Raw genomic sequence first — 25,725 nt, 5'->3', positions numbered from 1 at the left:
CCCATTGTTGCCATTTTTGGCCCATTTTTAGGGGTTTTTTCCATTTAACACATTCAAAACTCAACTTAATCCAAAAACTGTGTACATTTTTGAAAAGTACGTAAAAAAATGAATAAAAAATGTTCAGTAAAATTTTTTCCTATGTTGCCAAATTTCCGAGAAAATTGGTCCCAAAGTGTCGAAAACGGCAAAAAATCGATAAATCGCCGCGTCTAAGGTTCAAGAAAGTGGAGTACATTTTTCATACTGTACCAGATAACAGCTCTTATCCATCCATACAACATATTAAAATATCATAGTTGTACCTGGATTCCCACGATGTGAAAATTGACCGAGATGTCGATTTTAGCGGCCTTTTTATACTTGAAGGCAGCTCTTTTGAATGTTTTTCGACCTTAGTCACCCTCTATGGGTGTGTACTATATGTATTTTTCTACGTACTTTTCATATCTGGCCATAAAAATGGCTTCCTGTGAGTTTTAAAAGGCCTAACGGTCCATTGTTGCCAATTTTCACCAATTTTTAGGGGTTTTTTCAAGTTTACGTGTGTGAAACTTAATTTAATCTAGAAACCGTGTACAATTTCGGAAAGAACGTAAAAAAATACATAGAAATGTGATTTGTACCTTTTCCCTACGTTGCCAAATTTTCGAGAAAAATCGTCCTGAAGCGTCAAAAATGCCAAAAATTGGATTAATCATCACGTCGGAGGTTCCAGGAAGTGAATTTCAAGTTTTTTTTCACTACAAATAACGTATCGAAAATGGAAAATTGCAATGCATCTCAAGGAACATGTAATGGCGCAGATGAACGTGACAAAACGGGCCCTCAAGGTGCTTTTACTTTATCCTTCACTCCAGTTCACCTCTTTATTCCTGTAACCTCGAGATAATCCTTGGTTCTCAAGATGCTTGCTACAGGCCAAATATACCAAAGAACAGAAAATGCGTGGAGAAAGTGTCCCACGATCCATATGAATGTCATAATTCACTTCCTGGAACCTCCGACGTGATGATTAATCCAATTTTTGGCATTTTTGACGCTTCAGGACGATTTTTCTCGAAAATTTGGCAACGTAGGGAAAAGGTACAAATCACATTTCTATGTATTTTTTTACGTTCTTTCCGAAATTGTACACGGTTTCTAGATTAAATTAAGTTTCACACACGTAAACTTGAAAAAACCCCTAAAAATTGGTGAAAATTGGCAACAATGGACCGTTAGGCCTTTTAAAACTCACAGGAAGCCATTTTTATGGCCAGATATGAAAAGTACGTAGAAAAATACATATAGTACACACCCATAGAGGGTGACTAAGGTCGAAAAACATTCAAAAGAGCTGCCTTCAAGTATAAAAAGGCCGCTAAAATCGACATCTCGGTCAATTTTCACATCGTGGGAATCCAGGTACAACTATGATATTTTAATATGTTGTATGGATGGATAAGAGCTGTTATCTGGTACAGTATGAAAAATGTACTCCACTTTCTTGAACCTTAGACGCGGCGATTTATCGATTTTTTGCCGTTTTCGACACTTTGGGACCAATTTTCTCGGAAATTTGGCAACATAGGAAAAAATTTTACTGAACATTTTTTATTCATTTTTTTACGTACTTTTCAAAAATGTACACAGTTTTTGGATTAAGTTGAGTTTTGAATGTGTTAAATGGAAAAAACCCCTAAAAATGGGCCAAAAATGGCAACAATGGGCCATAAGGCCCCTTAAAATTTATCGGAGGCCTTTAAAAAGGCCAGAAACGAAAAGTACGCAAAAAAATACATAAGAATCATGTGCTGGAAGAGTGATAACAGTCGAAAAAGTCGACGAAAATAATTGTTTTTCGATTCCAGGATTTTGGGTTTGAGGCGCTGCTGCGCCCTTGCATGGGCTCCGTTCGGTCTAATATTTGGCACAGAGTCTACCTAAAACTAGTACTTTGAAAATATGAAACATTTAGCAAAATCCAGGTGGGGCCGGAAAAGGCCCAAAACGCAACTCCTCCTTTGCCAGTTTTATATTGCTTTGTGTCTTTTTCTTTTCTCTCAGACAAAAATATTCTCAAACCACCAACAATATTTGATTCTTTTAATGAATTCATTCTTTTCAAGAATGAATTTTATTCCCATCAATTAGATCTGAAATTTTTAAAAATTACCACCTTTTATTTTGAAAAAGTGTTTACATTTTTTAAGATTTTAAAACTGAAAGTATTTTCTCAACAACTTTTCATCTTGAATCCCTATCGACAATCTCAGGTGCCGTATCAGCAGTACTATCCAGAAGCAACAAAGAAAGAGTGCATCACCAGCAAAGGTAATGAAAAAGAAGTGAGGATTATGAGACTGAAGTACCCAGATGTCAATGTGAGGGAATTTTTCAATCAGCTTCATGATGATGACGACGACGACGACGATGATGATGATGGAGACACGGCAGGTAATATTATGAGTATTTCTCTGTAAAGAACTCAGTAGGAAATGCGAATCATCAGGGGATCCTTGTTGAGCTCCTTTCCTAAAGAAGCTATAAATTGATAATTCGATTGTGAAACTCCCAAACCATGTACTTCGTTTGCGGTGTCTAATAATCTCCACTTATATTTTAATTTTTTAGAGGAGAACAAATCAACATCTTTTAAAATTCTAATCCGTAATGCGCAGTGTACAAAGTTGCCTGATTATAATACAATTTTACCTCCTTGTTTGGCAAATTAAACATTTTTTAATTAAGGAATTGGAACAAAATTTAACTAAACCGCGTGCAACTCATTCTTCAGGGCCCTGAAGGAAGTCCTCTATTGAAGTCAAAATATTTCTCTACAACTCAATTTCATAAAAATTGCTTGATTAAAATTACTTAATTCCTAAGCAATTTCATTTGTTACTTTTTGTCATTGCTAGCTCTATTTCCAAACGATGGGAATCGAATCATGGATCGCTCGACCCTCTCTCAGGCTTACCAAGTAATTGAGGAGGCAGGACCAGTAGGTCTCTCCACCCAAGAGATGGGCCGGAAACTCGGATTCACCAAACTGCAGTCACGATTTGTCATGAAAGTATTGAAGAATCAAGGATATGTTGACACTGTCGCAATAGACCGCGGCCGAATCCGTGTTATTCAGTAGGTTTCTTACTTTTTGTCTTTTTCCAGTTTTGAATGCTGTTATCCTTTTAAATTTTATGTACGTTTTACTCAATTGATTATAATCGTAGTATTTTGCTTCCTAATTCTTAGTGGAGACAGGAATCTGATCACTGAGGAGGTTGGCACGAAATAGGCAATGCTAAAATTGGATGCTTTGATTCCCAATGATTCCCTCCTGCCACTCTCCCTGTCATAACGCAACTGTAGGTACCCTACAGGTCCAGATCTACATCCTTCTTTTGAAAAAATTAGTAACGCTCGGTTCGATTCCCCACTGTCAAATTAGCGTTTTTTGATAGATTTTGGCTGAAAAATTGTCACCTTGCATCAATTTTTCATCTTAGATTTTCGAAAAATTGGTGCCACACGCCTAATCTAGCATCACAAAATGCAATCCTGAACACCCTCCCCCCTCCTCGTTCCGCAAACTCAGACCCCTCTCCCTCTTTTAGCAATATGTATTTCATGAACTTGATAGTCAGTCTTCAGTTAAAAGTATTCGAAAGTAACAAGGTTTCAGATGTAAGCTTTCATGTTAACCCTCTATGAAAATCATGAAATCAACTTGAAAACAGCCTAAAATCATTTTTTTGTCACCATTATTTTTTTCTTCTTGTTTTTTCCAGGTTTATATCTATGAAATATGGCAAAAACACTCTAGAACGAAAGAAAATATTTATGGAACAAGAAAAAACTGTGATGTTGGCTAACAAGCAGGAGAAAGACGCGCTCAAAAGGAAGAAGCTCGTAGAGGCGTTAGGTCAAGAAGGGCCTGCTTCCAAAAAACAGAAGCATGACTACGATAAGGATGCAGTGAAAGACACTCCGGTCGAAGAGGTAGCTTCCTCTGTTTTCCCAGAAAATTCTAAATTTTTGTTGCAGATTTTTCATTTACAAATTCCTTTTCATGTGGATATATGTGCTGTACATATCGACGGTGAAACTGCAAAAATACGTATTTCGGTTGTGGTGTTTCAAAATCTCTCCTCCTGTTTTATTTTTTCAAAAGGAGACCGGACATTCATCATGCCTCGAAAATTTCACAGAATACTCTTCACATACAGAAGAAAAATCACTGTTTTTAGGAAATGACATTTAGTACTTTTCGCTGAAGAAAATTAGATATGACAGGAGGTTTGCAAAGTTGCAAACCGAGATAAACGTATTTCTCCAGTCTTACCATTGATATGTAGTATATCGACGGTGTAAGTCGGCAATCACATAACTCGGTTTGCGACGTTGCAGACTTCTTGTCATACTTTATTTTTTAAATGGAAAACTACTCAACGGCAATTCTTTAAAACTGTCATGATTTTTCTTCTCAATTTGAAGAAAATTCTGCAAAAACTTCAAGAATTAACGTCAATTTGTTCTCTTTTAAAAAAATGACGTACAGGTGGAGATTTTCAGACACCGCAAACGAGTTATGTGATTGCCGACTTTCACCGTCGATATACTCGTACTCTGTAGTTTCCTTTACCTAGAATGCAGGGTTCGAATTTATTAATTGAGGCACTGGGTGCGAGGTTTCTTGGTTGCAGTATTTCAGAATCTCCATCACTAATTTATGTCTCAAGGAAGAATTTGATGAGTGATTTTTCTTGAATTTTCTCTACAAAACATTGCAGGATTATGGAGAATAATCAGTAAATAATGAAATAAATGCATTCACTCTCCTCATAACAAATGAATTATTAGCGGAAACTCTACACTTAATTTTAAGTATTTTTTTTTATTTTAGTCTCAATTTTAATGTATACCAAGTTCAGTGCATTTAATGTCTACAATTCTTATTTCTTTGTGCTATGAACAGGATTATAGAATTTCAAGATCTATCGATTCAGTCAAAATTTGGCTTAAAACTAAATGTAATCCAATTATAGTCCTCTATAAAATATTCGATTTCAGCTTGTGATCGTGAAGTATTACATTATGACGGAACTTAAGCAATAATTTTTGCTTAATTTTTCTGGATCCAAATCAAAATGATGGTTTCATTTCTACAAATGAACTAATCAGTTGAAAATCTCTATTGAAATTAAAATTCACTCATGTGCAAATATTTATTTAATATGGATATCTTCAATGCTTTGCTCTTTTATGTATACCCTGGGCCTATGACTCTTCGTGCAATGATTGTCACCCAACATAACCGTAATCTATTCATTTATTTAAAAAACCGCACTGTAAGAAATTATATAACAAAGAGGAAATACTCAAGGGCAAGTAATAAAAAGTCAAATACAATCAGGTGGCAGTGTTTTGTTGTAAAGCCATCCAAAATTGTTAGAAATTCCTCAAAATTTATATTGACAAAATTTTTTAAAGTAATCTTTGGAAAAATGAACCTAAATTTTTTACCCCTCATTTACGGAAGGCACTGATTGTAGGATGCATGGAATCCGGCTCATGTGTTGGTTTCTTTTAGGTTTCGATGTTGACAGAGAGTAGCGATGATTTGGACAAAACTCCCATAACAGCAAGCATCGATAGAACAAGCCTCAGAATAGAACAGTTCATCGAAGCTCAAGGCAATTTGTCTTCCTCCATTAAACCAAAGGCAGGCTCTCAAGCTAACGAGGGAAAAGTTGTGGACGTTTTTATAACTCCTGTGCCAACCTATCAAGAATGGTATACTTTTTAAATACTTCCTATTATTCTAGCTACATTCTTATGAATCTAAAGACTTTCGCTCGGATTTTTCAATTTTGACCTCTTGTTGCCCTTCAGACAACTAATGGACATGTTGAGTGAGTTTTTAGAATTAATGTGGAATTTTCATGTTGGAAAAAAAAAGTGATGACAATTTGTTGCTGGAAAGAAAATATGTCTGAAGCGTCTTTTATTTTCATAAAAGTCTAAACTTGTCGAAAAAAATTTATTTTCAATTTTTTGTTTTCATTTCCTTTCATTTCTTTTATTCTTTTCTTAAAAGAAAGGCATTTAATAGCATCATGGACAGTATTGAACCGTTATTCGTTAAAAAAAAAAAAAAAAAAAAAAAAAAAAACACACCACACACACACACACCCCCCGATCAACTTAGACATTAATGTTACAATTATATTCAAAATTTGAGTATCCCAACCCAAATGATTTTTCCAACTTCCCCAAAGTATTTAATTTCAACCAGCTATTCAAGTTTGTTCCGTTCAGCAATTCCTGCAAACCTCAAACAATAACTTATGTACGAAGTAAAATTAACTTAATCAATTTTTTGCAAATGTTACAGGGATGTTAAACGAATTTTAAGGAAGAAACTTGCATCTCACAGGATGCTTCGTAGGAAAAATCTAATTCTAGAGGCTGTCCAGAAAGATGAAATCATTACAAGCTTTTTCACTTTGAAGAAGGTAAGAAAATTCTAAAGACTATTTCGTATGAAAATCTTTTTAATCGTTTTTTCACTTAATTTATTAAAATTTCCATCACTAATACAGAATATTGCTGTTGATAATCACCCACATACCTACAATAGTTTTTGTACTTATATTTTTCTTATTATAAAACGAAAAAACTCAGAAAAAAAGGAAACTTAGAATGGAACCTAGAAGCATAAAACTGTGGTTTTTTGGGTTTACATAAACTCCGTATCAAAATTTGATGGACCTCCTCCCTAAAGGTGAACTCCTCACCCATATCTTACCAGCCTATTTTTTGTGGTTTAACTTCGTACATATTAATTTAAGGAATGGCTGGAAATGTATACAACTTTCCAAATTGTTCACAGAAAATAATGAAAGCAGAGGAAGGTGATGAAACAACAGGTCAAATAGATAAGAAAACGTTAATAAAGCTTGTGTTGCGACTGGAAGCAGAAGGATTGCTTAAAACTTACTCTTACCTTCTGAAGGCAAAATCTCGACTGGAGAAGCTTACAATAGTTTGTCTACCTCATATTCCTGCAGGTCAGTCACCTCTTTTTTCCTTCTCTTCTCTTTTTAGATCGTTATTAAGTCCTAACCTCATAGACTCGACCGTTTCCTTCACATTTTGACGTTCTGCACAGGAAGGAATATATCCTGTCTGCGCTGTTTAAATATTTCTATGAATATTTTATTTTTTTATGGGTGAGGCATCACGTACAAATTTGTCTGAACATTGTAGTGTCTATTCTCACAAGTCTAAGGAAAAATTCCTGCAATTCATGCAATGGTTCACCTATTAAATAATAAAATGACATTAAGATACATTGAAACAGCACAATCATGATACGCTCCTTTATGCAGAAGATGACAATGTAGGGGAAACAAAGGACAACTATCAACACTAAAACATAATGAGTGTTAAAATGAAGAACTGCAAGTTATGTATAATGCTCTTTTCTGCGTTTTTTTACTCCCACTCCTCCTCTCCTCGCAAAAGACTTCATGCAATTTTACCAAACAAAATGTTATCCCAAAATTCCTCTCCCCTCTCCAAAAGAAATGTACGACTTCTTTAAAGTTGGATGATAACGTAACCATTGGCTGTTACCTAAGTATGTAATGCAAAACTTGAGCCTCCTCTTACCAAGTGAAGAGTCTTCCTTTTTTGTTTTTTGGGGCCATTCATAAAATACGTAACGCTCTAAGGGGGAGGGGCGTCCAGGAAAGCGCTCCGCCATTTTGTTATCATTTGTTTTAGGATAAGGACCTAGTGTAAAAGAGTGTAACGAATGGTGAAGGGGGAAGGGGGTCATAAAATCTTAATTTTAACGGAAAGTAATTTATAAACAGCCCCTTTTCAACTGTCGAACTGTACTTATATAACATTTCATGATAAATTCTGCTTTGATTTGCTTCTAGATAACCCAAGAGTCCTTAATGCGGTTGATCATGCTAAACTGAGAATGTCTGTGGTATCAAAAGAGAAGGTGAAAGCTGAGGTCAAGTCGCTCCAAAGTAAAATGTTCTCTGACGTTACCCCAAGCTCAACAAGTGATGCAGCAAAACCAACACAGGATCTGGAAGTACTATCTTCGGTAAGTTTTTATACTTTCACAAACTAGAGAGTTATAATTCAGTTTATTGATTTTAAATTTTAAGTATTTAGAATGAAAAATGAAAAATGATGATAATAAGTGAACATGTCACAGTCTGAGATGGTATCAATCTAATACCGAAGAGAAAGCAAACGGCGCAAGTGAAAGGGCTCTATTCCGTCATTTTTAGCAGAGAGTGAAGTCCCCTATGATTGCCTTTCAATGGTACCTGTTTTTTCTGACAGTATGTTGACACCCTCAACCACAACTACCTATGAATGTTGCCAAATTTTTCCTTGCCAAATGCTTTTTTACCAGGCTAATCTTGGGCATTTCCAACTGAAAATTTCACAGATTTTTCGTCTTACCAAAAATCAGGAAATTTTTGGTCAAGAATTGCACAGGTACATTCTTGTAAAAAATGTAATTGTTTGAGTCAATTTTGCAACCTTGGAATGAAGTTACACCCCTTCTTCTGGGCAAAGACGAATAGGCTGAGGCTACAAAGTTCCGCCCTTATTGGCAACACAAATTTTAAAACTTCCTAAAACAACTAAGGAAGAGAGGGAAATGTATCTGTTTGGAATTTCAAAAATCTGGTATCTCCCCAGGACTATGAATATTTATACCTCCTCTCTGATTTTAACAAGTTAGTTATTTTTATATTTTCCTTTTTTATTTTATTTTATTTTTTTTTTTTTTTTTTTTAGTATGTAACTAAGATGATGTTTTTATTTTCAGACATACTTGCAGAATTTCAGGAATGTCCCAAAATTTGTAAAAATACAGCTGGCGCACCAGTTGTTGTTCTATCTAGTGCACTTTTATGAAGGCAATGAAAATTTGGATCAAGATACGATAAAAACGGAGATCTCAGCTCTTGCAGATTTAAATGCCATCAAGGATGTAACGCTGCCAAGAGTTTATCATTTTTCAAAAGATTTGAATTGGAAATTGTTCATTCCTCCCTCGCCAAAACATGCAGGTAATATCTTGCTTATTCGACTCCTCAAATATCCTTTTTTTCACCTCTTTGGACACACTTCATTCATCAGTGTTAGAGTCATTTTGGCTGGCAAATATAATTTTTAGGAAACAAAACTATGTTCAATGTAATGAAGCATGAAATTTAGAATTAACAGTAACATGCCAGAAATTGAGGCCGCACAAATTATCCAGCTGTCATAGTAGATCAGCTTGCCATGAACCCAATGGGGAATTAAAAAATGACAATAATATTCCTTCAACTTGATCGACCAACCGATATATTAAACTTTCATGAAACCTTTGTTCAAAAAACCGATTTTAATTTTTTCTCTCTTTACAGAGGTCCACAAAGGCTGGATAACAATAGGCGAGCTTACATTGCGGATGCCCCTATCCATGCTTGTCCAGATTTGCAGTCTGAACTATTTGATTCCTGAAATCTACGACTATCTTTCTCATCCAGTTTACAAACATATTTTACTGAAAGACCTTCCAATCACTATTCGAAGTGCACTAACATTTGGGCGCGTGTAAGTGTTTCAATGTATCATTTTAATTCTCTTCCTCTGAAATCATTTTAAGTCGTGTGAACTTCTAGAATTAGACTTAATGCATTTAATTTTTAAGAAATTGCATGAAAAATCAAATGCCTTTAATTTATGATGTTTTTAAGGTACATGGTCTAGATTCCTCTTGAGAAGTAATTTTACTAAAAGTGTAAGTTTTATCATGAAGTAATGCTTCCTGTAAGCTGCAATCTAATCAAACGGATGTAACTGGGATCAGCCTAACAACATTAGACGTTGCCTAATTTTCTATGATGTTTTATTTTTCAAAAAAGTATAATCTCATAACATAAGGTAAATTCTCAAAAAGGTCAAAAGTGTAAAGTAGCTTGATTTTCCGTTAACAAAATAAAACATGAGAGAAAAGGAGCCTACAAGAAATGCAGTTAGGCTACTTTCAGTTAAATTCGTCCAATTATCAGCACTATATTATCTACACTATGTCTTGTACAACGATTCTTAAAAATTTGGGCATTGAAAACTGAGTTATTTATGTATCAAACTAACGTATAAAATAAATTATTCCATTCTTTAATTTATTGTTTTACCAATTCCTTAGGTATGTAATGGCAATTCACCGTGTTCTGACTCTAGCTGCGTACTTAGGACTTGTACAGTTTGGACCTCATCGACATAAAGATAAGGACCTGGTAATATTCTTGTGCTTGTATGACCATCTGGGAAAAGGGAGGTTCATGCAAGGAAGCAAATTTTGAATCGAATTGTTTTTTCAAGTTGAATAAAAACCATAAGCTAAAAAATTGAAAAAATGGAGATCAGAAGTTTTCGTTCAAGCTGATAGAATTATGAAATACATTTATAAATTAAATGTATTTCACAGACACATTGGAAGGTTTTCAAAATTCTCAAACTGCATAGCAATCAATTTGTCCATCCTTCTCGTTTTTAACCATTCCTATCCAATTACATATTACGAAAAGAAAACAGAAAATCTCTTTTTTTCCCCCTATGTCTAGTGGATCAAATAAAAATATTCTCTATATTTGCCTTCATATTCCAGGTTCAAGTGTACTTAAATAGGCAAGCTACTTTATATAACACAACAACTAGTGCAAGAGGATACATCTTTATTTCTGATATGGATTATGCAAAAAAGACTTATCACTTTGATTCAATGGATGATGTTAACCAGTACTGGATCGATGCAATGATGTTCTGTACCAACACTCAACTCGGTAGGCACCACTCTGTAAATAAAAGTTTTTTTCAGAATTTTTTCTGAAACTCTGAGATAAGTCTTGACCACCCATGGATTTGCGCCAAATTTGCCCTAAATACTGATCATGTTTAAGCAGGCATGCCACTCCTTCAAAATTTTTGAAATGTCAATGGTCTTATGTTCCGTGTAAACATACTGTCACCTTCCGGCCAAAGTATCACAAGTGCCACGCAACATTTAAACATTTCCGCCGCCATTTTATTTTTTTACAGAAAAACTGTTTGTTGAATCTGTTCGAAAATTTACTGAATTTCATTGGGAGCACAAAGAAAATTCGGTGAAATTTTTGGACAGGTTTGTTGAAAAATCTCTCTGTAAAAAAATGAATTGGCAGCGGACATTTTTAAACATCCCATGGCCCTTGTGATACTTTGGCGGGAAAGTGACGATATGTATATCCTTTGAAAGGATAAAAAATCCTTAAAATTAATTTTGTTCAACAGTTTTAATGATTGTGAATTTAGATCTAAATTAACCGTTTTTCCAATTTAGTTTCCTTCTTGAAACATTTCCTTTTAAAGGCTACATTCTCTCTTAGGCAAACAACATTTATATATAGCATCTCAAGGCAAATAACCTTTTTTTTAATATTGTGGCAACAGTTCTGAGTCGAAAGCTCAAAAAATTGGCTCAATTTATTTTAAACAATCCTCTCGACAACTTGATGAAGGATGACAGTGCAGTATTGGGATAGCATGCACCTACAAAATGCCCCAGACACATATTTCTGATGCGAAAAAAATATTTTAAGAGCGTTGTTACATTCAGTGTATCAACACCTAAAAGAAAGTAGCTGGATCAATTTATGTGCTTCGACGCATCTTTTTTTTAAAAAAAAAAAAGCTGTTGCATTCCCACATCAGCCCATTCTAATTCAATTCTTTGGCCTCCATGACAATTGTAATTTGACAATTCGGACCTTTGCATCTTCTTTTTTCTGTTTTGAATGTACTCATTGAATTAAATAACTTAAGTGTTATTGATTATGATCCGTTTTAATTATTGATCAAAGGATCTAGAGAAACAATGTCTGGCAAATCAGTGGTGATTGAAATGCTCGATTCAAAACCAGACGTTGTGAAAGCAACAACAGAGAGGCATTTTGATGAAGTCGAGCAGTATGATACTGGCGAAATTCCAGGTGATGGCAAAGGAGCAGCTGGTTTTGATTCAGCATTTTATGCGTAAGTTTCTGTAACACCACTTTTATTTTACCTTCTTTACTCCTAACTCAACAAAACCTCTTCTATTTGGTTAGTATCAATCTGGATCGGGTTGAATATAATGTTGGAGTTGTGCAATTGGTGAGCAAATAAATGATTGCCCAGGTTTTGCCATAACTGTTAGTGTTTTAATGAAAAGAAATTTTGCAGACAGACCTATGTTGGTAAGTTCTGAAAGTGTAATCTTCTCACTTTAAATATCCTCAATAATCAGTCATCAATTGCAGAAAATGTCCATTGCCTCCCAGTAAAAATCTGTGAGTGTCAGTACAACACTCTTACTCTCATTATTGTTCTGAAACAAAAAGAAAAGAAAAGAAAAACTCACACAAAAATGAAAAAAAAAAAATAGTGAAGTGTACAATTGACTTACTTTCATGAATAAATTATGATCATTTGCGCAATTCTTCACTTCTTTATTTTCTTGTATTTATTTTTCAGCCATCTAAAGAGGAATTGGCATTGGGCCAATAAAACTTTAAGAAAACCAATCAAATTACATCCATATCTTGAATCTGTAAGTAGATTTTTACATTTTCAAGTCTGTTTCCATATTCTCACAGAAGAATCTTTCCCCATTACCATTTCCTTTAATTTATAAACAAGATTGGAATGAAATTACCAGACATTTCTCATCCTTATCTACTAACATTCCTTCTCATAATTCATAGGCGGTTCTTAACCTACATGTCTGGAGGTGCATGTTCCAGGGGGGCCATGGGGTATGTCTCGCTCAGAAAATTTTAATTTTTCTTTTGCTGAAATGCCATTGTGATAAGTAGAATCATTTTCATAATGAACAGCATAACTGCAGTTTAAAAAGAATGTATTGTATTCAATCTTCTAAGTTTGTAACTCTGTAAAATCCAGTCCAAAACTACAGTCAAGATCCTCAAATAGTTTAATTCAAACACCTATAACTAATTAAAATTTTCATATATTTTTTTCTAACTTTAAAGAGGAATACAATACTCGCCTCATCTCCTCATTCTTGTTTTATTCACAGCAATATTAAGTTTTATTGATTCCACTTTAGGAACTCAATTGTAAGTCTTTTTTGTATTTGAAGGCTTCCAAGAGTAATACTGCAGCAATGGTCAAACCGCCTTCAAAAGCAGAGCCATCGAAAAAGAAGATAGTTGTCAAAAAGCTGAAACTAGCTCCAGCGGGCCCAGCTGTTGTTCCAAAGCAGTTTATCAAAAAGACCGTCCCCCGTGTCAAGAAATTCAAGGAAAAAACTGTCAGAGTTCGCAAGCCGTTGTATGATGCCATCGACCAGCGAGCCTTAGCAAACATGAGAACTGAGTAAGTTATACCATCATTTAAAGAGGACCGTCCCCAGGGAAAGGGAATATCATGCAGACTAACTCAACCTTGAGCCATGTTTTCCATTCTATTCCATGCTTTAGTGTTTTACGACTGTTTCCGTGTAGCTGACGCCTAGAACTGTTGAATCGGACTTGATTCATGAAAATTGGAAGCTTGCAAGTCTGGAAATGTAGTCTTAAAGAAGAGCAACCCAAAATTTTAAATAGCTTTGTTTGGGATCCTAAATATTAGAAATTCAACTTGAATGCACTTGAATTATTCTTTTGGATACTGAGCATTGTTGCCAGACTACATTCTCCTATTTAAACCCTTGTAAAATATCCATATCTTATTGCATAACCTTGATAATAATCTTGATTGATTGCGCTGAAAATTAGGTATAATGCCCCATTTAACTCAATGTATAATATCTAGATTTTTTCAAACATCCTGTCAACCTTGTCTCTTTTCCCGTGGCTGATGAGAAATACATTTTTAACTGTTATCAACTGTTCCTTTTTTGCAGGCGAACTTCTTGGTCTGCTGAGGAAGATAACGTTCTATTGCTCATAAAAGTGTCTGCTTTGTATTTCAATCAGAAGAATCAAAGATGCATTAGCTATTATCGTATGGCCAGAGATTTTCTGCATCAAAAAGTTGAGGTAAGTTTATTCAACAGCGCCTCCTTTTGATGCTTTATGCAGCCACTTAAAGTGAAAAAAAGGACTCAGAAAAGGCAGAGAGAGTGCCTGTTTTCTTACTTATTGTCTTAGTAGGGTGTCTTCAATCCTTTTTCTCAAAGATGACTTTTTAAAGGTTATTTTTTTTGTACTTTTTTTTAAAGCTACATAGTGTTGATTGGTGATTCACAATTTTTTTTATATTTATCTAAACACCCTCAGAAGATCTGCAGGGCAACCTGCAGACCTCTTATAGACGCATCGCTAGAAAACCTGCTTTGGAATATTAATGGGAAATACATATTTACCGGTACGAACCAAAGGAGTTGACTCTCTCATACTGGATTGATGCTTATTTTATTTTAGTGTAGGAAAGTTGGATGATATTTTGCAATGAGGAACTACAACTTCTGGCTCAGTTCAGAAATAATTTATGTACCACTAGTTTCCCTATGCACGTAAAAGTTTTTGCAGATGAGCTAGAAATTGTAGTTCCAAATTGTAAAATGATGTCTTGTTAAATATAGAACATTACACGATGGGCCGACCAAACAGGGTGACATCAAGCATTATCATAATGATGGCCGAAGTGCATAACCATGTATCTCTATTTGCAACATTGTAGACTTCCTGTCATAATTTATTTTTTCTTTGGAAAATTAGTCAACGCAATTTCTTGAAAACTTCTTTGATTATTTCTCTGTGTTTGCAGAATGCTCTATATTTTCAAGCTATAATATTAGCTTGTTTCTTCTTTAAAACATAAAACTGTAGCGGAAGTTTTGACAAACTGCAACTTTGGTGACTTTGGCACTTTATGTCTCCTATTCAAAATTTTAAGTAGAAAATGATGAACTTACTAACAATTTTCAAATCCAACTCATTGGGGAAAAATAGCAATAAATTTGCGTGTATTTTGCAAAATTGTAGCAATTTGTGTAAGAGCAGCAGGGGAAATATAAAAGAGGCATCCTTATGAAAATGTTGAGCACTTGGGTTTTTTAAAATAGCAGGGCTAAAAAACTTTCTACATGCGTAATTGAAAGTGTTGCAGAATATTGACAATTTTCTTTTCCTTCTAGTTTTGTCAACTAAGTCAGATTCCTTTGATTTTATCCTGCAGTTTTTGGCAGAAACACATTTTTTATTGAGCCCTCCCTTTTCTGTTAAGTAAAGTTATGAATCCTTTTTTAGTGTTCAAAAAACAAGACATCCAAGGCTGTTCAACGCCGTCTTCTCCATCTAACAAGAAGACCTCCGATTGCTCGTGCTATTTCGGTTTGCAATGCTGAGATACAATTCGATCAAGCTCTCCAAGAAAAATTCTCCGTATGTATATCGATTTTTTTTGTCTCTAAAGGAAGTTCTGATACAGCACATCTAAGCAACAGTTAAAATATGCCATACCGATGGCTAAGGAACAATACCTCGTATCTGCAAACTGACGATTTTGCAGGACAAAGACAAATTTTTCTTTAAAACTTTTTCAACTTATGTCTTCTTAACCATCTTGCATATCAGCAATTGTCAGGGGATTTTACAAAAATTTGACCAGGAAATCAAGGAAATGTCAGGAAATTTCATTTTCTAAATTCTGTGGCACTCCTGAAAAACATTTTGTCCAGTTGTATCCAATCCATTTCACAGCAATAGAATTAGTCAGTCTAAGTGAGGTCATATTCAGAAAATGCATGGCATTTCAAATTATATATCTTCGAAATAATCCGAATTTTTAGGAAGTACTTGGGTTGTGCGCTGCTTATGCTGAAAATGATGACACAGTTCAAGTCGGTCAGCCAAACAGAGACATTCCGCTCAGAAACAAGACTGTTCTGAAGGCAATGGCTGATCTGACGGAAATTTTGCTCTTGCGTTATCCCCGTCTGTATATCTCATCTTTAGACAAGGAAGACACCCTAGTTCAGTATATTCCAGATTCAGTTGAGGAACTTAAGTAAGTAGATTTATCACACATAAATTGGTTGTTGTGCTTTGTTTGATAGTGAAAGTAAAGTATCGTGCATTTTCCCATTCTAGCGTCTCCAGTCCTTCAACTTCTTTAAGCAGCATGTGTAAATTGAACCTAAAAATGTAACTTCGGTGTTTGAAATTGAGAACCGCTGACAAAATGTATTGCTTGTAAAATTTACCGCACTCAGACTCATAATATGTCCTTGCTCCCAGTTGAGTCCCTTGCAGTATGATGACTATGCTACAAATTATCATGTCCTTTGAATATTGATGCCTCCCAGTCATACGAACAAAAACAAAATTCAGATAATGGGTCGCAATATACCATGATGCTCTGCCCATTTTAAATATTGGAACTTCTCAGACGTAAGTATGATCCTAAAGCTAAACTTGTGTTTTCCGTGCCAATTTTAAATTAAATGAAGCCAAAATGTTTTATATTTGAACCCGAAGATATCGTTGAAATTTTTAACTCTACTCTGTTTGCGGTCCCCTTGTCCATTTTTAAAATTTTAAGGTCACAAGATTTTAAAGGGATATGGCGATGATGAAAGTGAAATGCTCACAGAAATCTTGTAAATTTCATTTCAAAAAATGAAGATTTGCCAACATTTTCCATGTCTCTCCGGAGGTTTTGGCTTTTATATTTTTATTTACTTTTTTTTCTATTAAACTTTTCCTTTTTTTCATTAGGTCATTGTATGATTGTGTTTGCCCTTCTTTGGACAAAAGTGCACCCAAGCCTACCACCCCTGCAGATGTCATTATATCAGTCATAGCAAATTTAATCTACGTAAGTGTATCGCAACTTCTTCTACGGTTTTTATTTGGTTTTGAATCATTATCTTGCCATCCTTTTGTGAAGAGTTTTTTATCAGTAACTATTTTCAATGATATCATTTTTTTGTGAAATCATGTCAATGGCTAAAGTGCAAAACCACATTTCTCCGTTTGTGACATTGCAGACTTACTGTAATACTTTATTTTTCTGATGAAAACTATTCAACATAATTTCCTGATAACTTCCTTGATTTTTCCTCTCTGTTAACAGAATATTCGGTTTAAATTTCAAGCCATAAAGTTATATTGTTTTTCTTTGAAATACTAAAATATGAGTGGAAATTTTGAAACACCATGATGTAGATACTTAGTTTCACACTTTAGCCATCAATATGCATCTAAAGAATTCAATAATTTATTGTACTATTTTTTCTAGCAGAGATAGACTTAATTGCTTAATGATTGTATGTACAAAACATATTTTTCTCTCAAGGTTTTTCAACTAATTTTCCATAGGGGGGGGGGGGGGGGGAATTCAGTGAAAAATATTAAATCATATTTACCCATGGTCGTTGAAAGAAAATTGTCTGAGAATCATAAGAAAAATTCAAACAGTCTTCTTCTTTGTCAATTCTTCTGTTTCGTGAGTTTTCATTTTGGTATAAAAAATTACTAAAATGTGTAATTTTGATGATATATACTGAAAATGTCCTTTTTTTGCATGATAGTTAATTATCAATGAAACAGATAAGAAATCTTTGTCATGCTGGTCTGGAGTACAGTCTGGGACTTAGTTCTTTGAAGTTTGCAGGCATCTTGATAATGCTTGTAGTTTCTTGTTCTTAACAATTCATGCCATTTATTTATTTCATTTAATGGAGAGAAATTCTGTTGACAGAGCTCAATTTGTTGTCAATCTGCAAAAACATCGTACAGTTTGCAGTTATTTTATGCCTTTAAACACTACCCAGAGAAATACCTACGTGCTGCACTGAGCAAACTCCAAGCCGAACAAATGATCTCCAGACGAAAACATGATGGAAAATATAGCAAGATGAAAGTCTCCAGCTTCTTGCCCATTTCTTCCTCTTGTTATCAGCTTTCAAACATGTAAGTGTGCAAAAACTTTGTAACTAGCGGGTTGTGCCTGGTCGTGTATGAAAATAGGGAAGCCCTAAAAATGAGTCTCAGAAACAGGGAAGCCAGGGTGCCTCAGTGTAAAAATAGCGTTTGATCTGCTCAATCACGGTAAAATTGAATGCTTCATGCAAAACGGCGTTACAAATTGCATGTTTTCTAGATCAACACTAACTCTAAACACCATACTGGAGAGGGATGAGATTAAGCAAGTGAAAATGAACTGAGGGCCCCTCTTCTGAAAGAAACACAGTTTTGAAGGAGAGCCAAAATTGTAATATGTCATATTCAGGTCACGAATTTACCCAATTATAAACTGCTCACTGCAGATTTTAACATTCCCTCTCCTAATGGAAAAATGGATTGCTCCATTCGTAAATTATTCTTTAGGACCATAGAAAGGATCTTAAAATCTAGTTTTCAACCCAATTCTACAAAGAACCACTCTACAAAAAATTGTGTCTCTGTAGAGCAAGGTCATTTTCCCTGTTGACAGTCACATATAAAATCGAATAATGCCTTTTTCAGATTGCTATGAATGAGAATGTTATATTTTTCAAAGGAAAACCAACAAACAGTCTCATTATCATTTATTTTAAATAAATCGCAGAAAATCACAATAAAATATTTTAATTAGTTTTCCTTATAGAGAATAACAAATGATTAGAGGCTTTTTAAACATTGCAATTGTAACACGCCTTTTTGCATTTAGCGATTGATACATGAATGGAAATGCGGAGCCTGGTTAGTGTCATCAGGTTATTGCTAAAATTGTGCATGTTGTTCCTCAGTGTAAGAGCCTAAACATCTCCCCTTCATTAGCATTTTCTTTAAATTTTGGTCCAACAGAAACTGTTGCCCAATCATAGCAACATCTGATGGCGCGCTTACCATTTCCGCTTTTCATGTAATCAAGTATCATGTAATCAATTTCAGTTTTGCACGGTTCTATACTGTAGGGGTTGCGGGGGGGAGAAACAGGCCAAACACCAACTTCAGCTAGACCAGAACCATGCTTAACCCGAATTCAAAACGCAACTCACTCCGGAAAACTTGCCCGGGGCGATCGCCGCACTCTAAGCCGGAAAACCCGACGATTGATCGGTCAGCAATTTTGGCCGAACAATCGTCACATTTTCGGGCAGAAGACGGCCACAATTGGACATTCTTTCCGTTAAATTCGATGTAAGGACAAGTCACATCAGGCAATCCTCAGCATTTGCACGGGTGTAATGCCCGCGCGACCCACTTTCAGCCTGCCTCTGGCTTGCCGTTCGTTGCCCGAGCATACCACCCACGACGCAGTGGAGCCTTTCAGCGAGGTTGGCTGGAGGGTGTTTCATGGAGTTTCCAGAATCTTTCGCTGAAAGATCCTGGAAACCACCACAATAAAAAGATTCTCAGGTTTGGGCCTCAAATTTCTTTTTTCTTCTCGTCACTTGCTATGAGATGCCTCTATGCCTAAGCAATACCACTTTGTCGAGAGCTCAATTTTCAATTTCTTAGAGCTTAAGTCTTTTTAAGAATGACGGATTCAGTTGTTAAATACTCTTACATCGCACAAATGAATATTAGCACCAAACTACCATATTTTTGTGACTGAGTTTATGAATATATGTAAAGTAAGTTTTTCCTAACACCTGTCCACAGGTATAGTATCAAATTGATGGTCAAGTATCAGCACATGATATTTCGAGCAGCATTCGCATTCAACGCAGAACTTACAGAAGGTCAGCCTGTTCAAGTTATCAATTATGATGGTGGCAAAGCTGCAGTCATCTCCTCACTAATGGCCTCAAATTTGGTACCTATTGGAAAACTAGTTCAATAACGGCCTAAGTGCCAAAAAGTTCCTCCCAAGTTTTACAGACTTTTATTCCTGCCCCCTGTCACGACACATATCACTAATGCTATCTTTCGAACGTTATACGCACTACTTTATTGATGATGGAATTTAGTCTTTTGTGCAGCATGTTGTCCTTGGTGCCCAAAACCAAATCGATGGTGAAACTACCATACGACGTATCTCAGTTTGCAACGTTGCAGACTCCCTGTCAAAGTTTATTTTTTAAATGGAAAACTACTCAACATCAATTCTTGAAACTTCAGTGATTTTTCGTTTCTGTGAGGAGAAAACTCTATGAAGACTTTGAAGAATGATATTGATTTGTTCTTCTTCAAGGAAATAAAATGGGAGCGGAGATTTTCAAACACCGCAAACGAGATACATGGTCCGGTAGTTTCACTGTTCAAATGCTACACGTAAATCAATTTTCGATTTTTTGGCACTTAGCTTGTTATGAATGATAAGTCTTTATATAATGCTCTTTTATTTTTTCATGTATATTTGATAAAATTGCTGTAGAGATTATTAGTATATCATTATTTATTCACTCTTCATTTATATTTATTCTCAAGTCTCAACAGGTAACAACATAGTAACAAAAAATTGATACAAACAAAACTATCAGAGAGATAGAAAAAATATCAGAATCAATGAAATAAGGAATCACCAAGGAAATTTCCCTCCCACTTAATACCCCTAATTTAATTTGAGAAACAATCGGCTGAATTTTGTAGGTGCGAAACCTACGGAAAATTTGGGAATGAATTATTTGACCAGAAAAACTTTGCGAAGTCTCAAGTGGATTATAAGTGTGTTCTTAAACATTTTGTTGTCTGTGAATAAAAATGAGCCCAAGTTATTCCCATTATGCTCCAATTCTTTTTATGAATTCTAGTATTATTGAGTTTTTCAGAAATTTTTGTGAGCTCAGGACTGAAAAATATTCAACAATGGTTAAACTGTTTCTGAAAAAATTACATCGCCAGTTGGTGGCCTGAAGTATCTAGTCAAATCCTCTATTCAGTTATTCTTAATTTTTTCACCCTGGTTTTTTTTAGGTTGCTTTTAGAATTGAAATTCCAGAACAGCTAATAGGTTTAAATCCCGCTGTGGAAGAAAGTCGCTTGGGCGATCTTCGACTAGTCACCGTGAGTTTTTTCTCTTATCATATTTACTATCTCTAATTTTTCTTGCTACTTTATTAAGTTAATGGACATCATTTTGAATTTCTTTTAGTTGCTAACCTACCTGAGTTGTCCGTTTAACCCACTAACGTAATTAATTTTGGCTAAAACATACGAAAATCAGTAACTTTAAATAATTCTAAATTAATATGTTCAACTAGCTAAGGTAAAATTCGAAGTATCAAAAGGTTTGAATTAGTAAAGTTTTTGAATTTGGAGGGTTCAGTGGAAAAAATTCTGGTTAAGCAGATTCTCAAGAGATTCAAAATGAAGATTGCACCTTCTTTATGTAATGCAACGAATGAAAAGTGCTAGATGTCATTTGGTGGAGAAGAAGTCTGTTATTTTCTAGATTAGTTTTTTCAGTTGACAGAGAGCACCTTTGGCATCCTCTGGACTTCAACCTGCTAGATTTTTTTAATTGAGGAGAGGTCTGCCATAAAATTCCAAATTACCGAGGTATGAGGTCTATGCTAGGCTCTGAAAAACCTCGAAATATGGAGGGGGAATATGCATAGATTTTCATTTAACTATTGAGGTTTTCTCAAGGAGCCAGCAATTTACCTCGTACTAACGAGAGTTTTGAATTATCAAAAGTAAACAAGTAATAAATTATTGTACGAAATCAAAGACATAAAGACGGAGTGCTCGTATCTAAAAGCACGGGGAAAAAGTGAAGCCTGGTTTGGCGCTGGGTGCTTGTGTGAGTGTGTAAATGAGCGCGGGAATTCATGGCGGCAAACGGAAATTTGATTTGAACTTGTCCTCTTGTTTTTTCTACATTTCATCTTCGAAACGTATTTTAAATGCCTAAAACGAATATATTAAGAAAGTTGGGACTGCGTCCTATTATGATACACCTACTTTTGCTCGGTAACAGGCAGTAATTTCAGATAAAGTTAGTTTTTCTTCTGCTCATGGTGGTTCTGCAGGTTCAAACAGGCCCTTACAGTTCTAGATGACCGTTACTCCCAAATGAAATTAATCGGTCAACGACGGACCAAAGCTAACCTAAAGTTAAAAAAATATGAGTGGGTAAGTGAATTTGGGCGAAAATCAATCCAGAATACTTTGTTTCCGCAATTTTATTTAGTTCCCGCCCTACATTTGAATTTCAAACTTGTCCCGATTTCGCCGCCAATCCTCTAGCCAATAGTAGAGGTGGTTGAAAAGAAGCTTCATTTTTTGCTTTTAGCCCTCCGTCTTTATGTCTTTGTACAAAATAAGTATTATGCTGTTCACATTACTCAAATAAAATGCTGTTCACATTACTCAAATAAATATTGTTGAGAATGTGATCTATTGTGAAAACATAGAATTATTGTGATTGTATTGATACCAAGTCGACTAATGGCTCAGAGTTATTGCTCTAAGTCAATGGATCAAGCTTTTTTGTATGATAGTTTTTATGCAATTTCATGACAATTTTTTTTTTTTTTTTTTGATAAGGTGAAGCCTGAGATGAAAAATCTAGGTATTTAATTTTATTAATTTTGACGTTGAAAAAATTGTAATTTTTGTTCACAGCGTATGAAAAACCATTTTTTAGGCTCAGGTATTCGTCCTACCAGCTCAAAAAAGAAAGAAAAAGAAACCACCATCAGGTATGCAGACTTTCGCAATTGTAGATTAAACTGAATGAATAACCAGCAAAATGATCAAACAAAAAATTGAAATTTATGAATAATTCTCCACATTTTTTTAAGAAATTTCTGTCTTTTTTTGCAATGTCTGCAAGACATTTATCGTCTCGGACACAATTTTTCTCCAAGTTAATGACAGCTTGACAAAGTCCTTCTTTGAATTGGCATTCCATCACAGTTTGGACAGCATTTGGCGTTAAAGCGTGAAGGGGGTCTCTGGCTCAATCATAAAAGCACCTATCTCCAAAAGGAAATAGGTAGAATATGTGTTGATGTGTGTTGATGCTAAAATGAGGCAGCAATATTAGCTCCTTATTGCAAAATTTAGTCCCTTTGATTCTTTAGAGCTTTTAAAAGTTTGCATCCTGTTTCAAGAACAAGGAAACCGATGGAGTAGCCACTGACTACTTCAAATCTTCTCTTCAAAAAGTTGTTATACAGCTTGTAGGTTATTTTCATAAAATGCGTGCATATTTTGAAAAATTAATCGTATACCTGTATGCATATATCTATTGTAAAACATTGAACAGATTCCTGTCCTTCTCATGCTAAGTTCCATCTACTTTAAATTTAGTCAGTGGCATTCAACTAAATATAATAAATAGTAACTTGAATTTCACCGATTGATTTTCATGTAATCTGACAAAATTTGGCAATATTTTTCTGCAGCACATCCGAAAGTGAAGACAGCGATTCCGACTTTGAATCGAACTTGTTTACAACAATGGCTTTGAATTCTCCATCCACATCAATTGCAAAAGCAAAAAAGAACAAGAAAGCAGACGAGTCCCTTATCTCAAATTTGGCCCAAAACTTCAAGTCAGAAGATTTATTCTATGTGAAAGGCTGCCAGGTAAGTGCTGATTCTTTAGATCAATTCGCTGCCTCTGGTCTTCAATCATCTCATCAGACACAGAAGCGGTACAACTCCCTTAAAACATTCCATTTTTTCCAAGATATATTTTCTTTAATCTGAGAGTCTGGGTATTTACAAAGCTGAAACATCTGCAAACATTAATAAGAATTGAGGGAAAATGTTTTATTCTACAACATCGGAGCGTGCAGAAATATATCGAGTAATTTCATTAAAAAAAAAAAAACATAATTTTTTCCCTCTATCTTTTGTGTCTTTGTGGGTGTCAGACACTGAGGGAACAAAGATTTTCAAAATGTATAACAAATAAAAAACGAAACCAAAGATCTTTCAGGTCATTTTGATAAAATGTGCTCTTACACATTTTGAGAGATAAAATCAGGCGCTTAATTTCATGGATATTATGGATTTAAGAAGTCAAGAAATGTCCTGCCACTTTGAACTACTGACCTGATTTATCCGTTGATCAAGGCCCAAAATTTTGCCTTGGTGAGAGGGAACAAATAGATGTTTTTCTTAATAATTTATTTTTGTTTACGGTAGATGTTAAAATGTAGAAATTCTCTGAAAGGGGTGCGCTTTTCCTTCCTATTATCAAAATTGTCAAATCAAAAGCTTTGAAGTAGATCCTGTGCACTATAAACAAAATTGTACCTGCTGAAGTAACTGACGAATAATTAATTTTTTTCAGTTCTCTGTGGAGTTAAAGGAGGATAAGAAGCCAGAAGTAATCTTGCTGGAAGAGGATGGCTCATACCGATCTGTCAGTATGGTAGAATTTCAACCCCTGGTTGCTGCCGTGCTTGAGGAGTTCAGACTGTAAGTAAATTCAAGCAGCAAAATAGGAATGTACACTGTTGGTGAAACAACGGCACCTTAATATCTCTTTTCGTGACATTGCAGGCCGAAGCCTGTTGTTTTGTAAAATAATGTGTGATTTTTCTTCATCTTTTTAAAACATTACTTGCAAACTACGCCCCAGAGTGCTCTCTTAATGATATTGCCCCAAAGAAATTAGATAAAAGGGAAAAAATCAAAACACAGCATTGAAGGCGTACGGTCTCCTAGTTGCACCGTCGATGATTATCATGATTTAGTGAAAAGATTCAGAGTTGATTGACATTTTTTTTTTTTTTTTGCAGTTTAAACTTTATTCAACAATTTTCAGCTAAGCTGAATTCTTTCAAATGAAAAAGGCTGAACACATTCAGAATTAAATTTACAAACAGGAGAGCATCAAGTAATTGCAAAAGTTAGAACTTTTTGTTTCCAATCGTTCGATCTCTTCCAATAATTGACTTATTTCTGGTATTAATTTCCTTGCAGAAAACACGTGCATCATCACTTTGATGAAATAGATGACCAGCTAATTGTTGACTTAAGAGCCAATGCAGAAATTGCAATAGAAATACTTGCTCTACTCTTATCAAGGAAAGAAGCAGGTGCAATATCTTCGGAAATTGGAGTAAGTTTAGTGAAAAACTCACCCCTTACCGATTCACGTTTACACGCGTGCATGTATTACACACTGTGTGATTATTTTGTGTTTGTTGAACAAGATTTATTTTATTGCAGCCAATACTTGTTACAATGATCAGGAAAAAACATTTTTCTCATAACAATATTCAATTTTTCAGGTCCCGGTTAAACTTCCATTAAAAACAATCTTAAAATTTGTACGACATAAATTTTTCAGCCCATACCTTTTTTTTGGAGTGGACCCTTCAAAAAAATGTTCCAAGACAATGGGCACCATCGAGTACTCAACATGTTAAATCCGATTGTATTTGCTTTTCAATGTTGTTATCTTGTACGCATGACAAGTCAAAAATTTGTAATTGAATTGCAAATTAAATTATCTGTTGCCATTGAAAACGGAAGTTTAGTAAATAAATGTTCTACAAATCATTGAATCAATTGTAATCTCATTGTAATTTTCACAGAGCAAGCCAAAATTTGACCTTGCATGTTTATCATTTATAATAATCCTTTCCTCGGACACTTAATTTTCACTGAGAAATTTTTCACCTCAATATAAATTCATATAAAATATTAATTCAGTTGCCCTCAACATTTCTTGCATTCTTTTCGTCAAAGGCCACACTTCACTACCATAGAGCACGATACTTTTAACGATGGCGTCATATATCCGGTGCTTGTTTGCCTTTGAGATGCT

The 25,725-nt window shown here is 34.9% G+C and overlaps 1 protein-coding gene across 1 annotated transcript in view; it reads left to right on the top strand.

Moving 5' to 3' along the window:
* LOC109032014 (general transcription factor 3C polypeptide 1) overlaps window positions 1-25,725 on the top strand; it is a 36,909-nt gene that overhangs the window by 5,821 nt on the left and 5,363 nt on the right. The window contains exons 6-30 of the mRNA XM_019043899.2: window positions 2,259-2,439; window positions 2,904-3,123; window positions 3,774-3,984; window positions 5,576-5,778; window positions 6,380-6,500; window positions 6,878-7,055; window positions 7,935-8,110; window positions 8,852-9,095; window positions 9,438-9,627; window positions 10,223-10,313; window positions 10,685-10,859; window positions 11,916-12,087; window positions 12,568-12,643; window positions 13,196-13,431; window positions 13,961-14,096; window positions 15,309-15,443; window positions 15,851-16,068; window positions 16,779-16,878; window positions 17,764-17,975; window positions 19,653-19,806; window positions 20,907-20,996; window positions 22,560-22,636; window positions 23,345-23,528; window positions 24,241-24,368; window positions 24,876-25,014. Coding sequence (XP_018899444.2) covers window positions 2,259-2,439; window positions 2,904-3,123; window positions 3,774-3,984; window positions 5,576-5,778; window positions 6,380-6,500; window positions 6,878-7,055; window positions 7,935-8,110; window positions 8,852-9,095; window positions 9,438-9,627; window positions 10,223-10,313; window positions 10,685-10,859; window positions 11,916-12,087; window positions 12,568-12,643; window positions 13,196-13,431; window positions 13,961-14,096; window positions 15,309-15,443; window positions 15,851-16,068; window positions 16,779-16,878; window positions 17,764-17,975; window positions 19,653-19,806; window positions 20,907-20,996; window positions 22,560-22,636; window positions 23,345-23,528; window positions 24,241-24,368; window positions 24,876-25,014 — 4,047 coding nt within the window. The remainder of the gene's footprint in view (window positions 1-2,258; window positions 2,440-2,903; window positions 3,124-3,773; window positions 3,985-5,575; window positions 5,779-6,379; window positions 6,501-6,877; window positions 7,056-7,934; window positions 8,111-8,851; window positions 9,096-9,437; window positions 9,628-10,222; window positions 10,314-10,684; window positions 10,860-11,915; window positions 12,088-12,567; window positions 12,644-13,195; window positions 13,432-13,960; window positions 14,097-15,308; window positions 15,444-15,850; window positions 16,069-16,778; window positions 16,879-17,763; window positions 17,976-19,652; window positions 19,807-20,906; window positions 20,997-22,559; window positions 22,637-23,344; window positions 23,529-24,240; window positions 24,369-24,875; window positions 25,015-25,725) is intronic.

Source organism: Bemisia tabaci, chromosome 5, assembly GCF_918797505.1.
Source record: "Bemisia tabaci chromosome 5, PGI_BMITA_v3".
Lineage (NCBI taxonomy): Eukaryota > Metazoa > Arthropoda > Insecta > Hemiptera > Aleyrodidae > Bemisia > Bemisia tabaci.
This window is presented reverse-complemented; position numbering and strand designations above follow the sequence as displayed.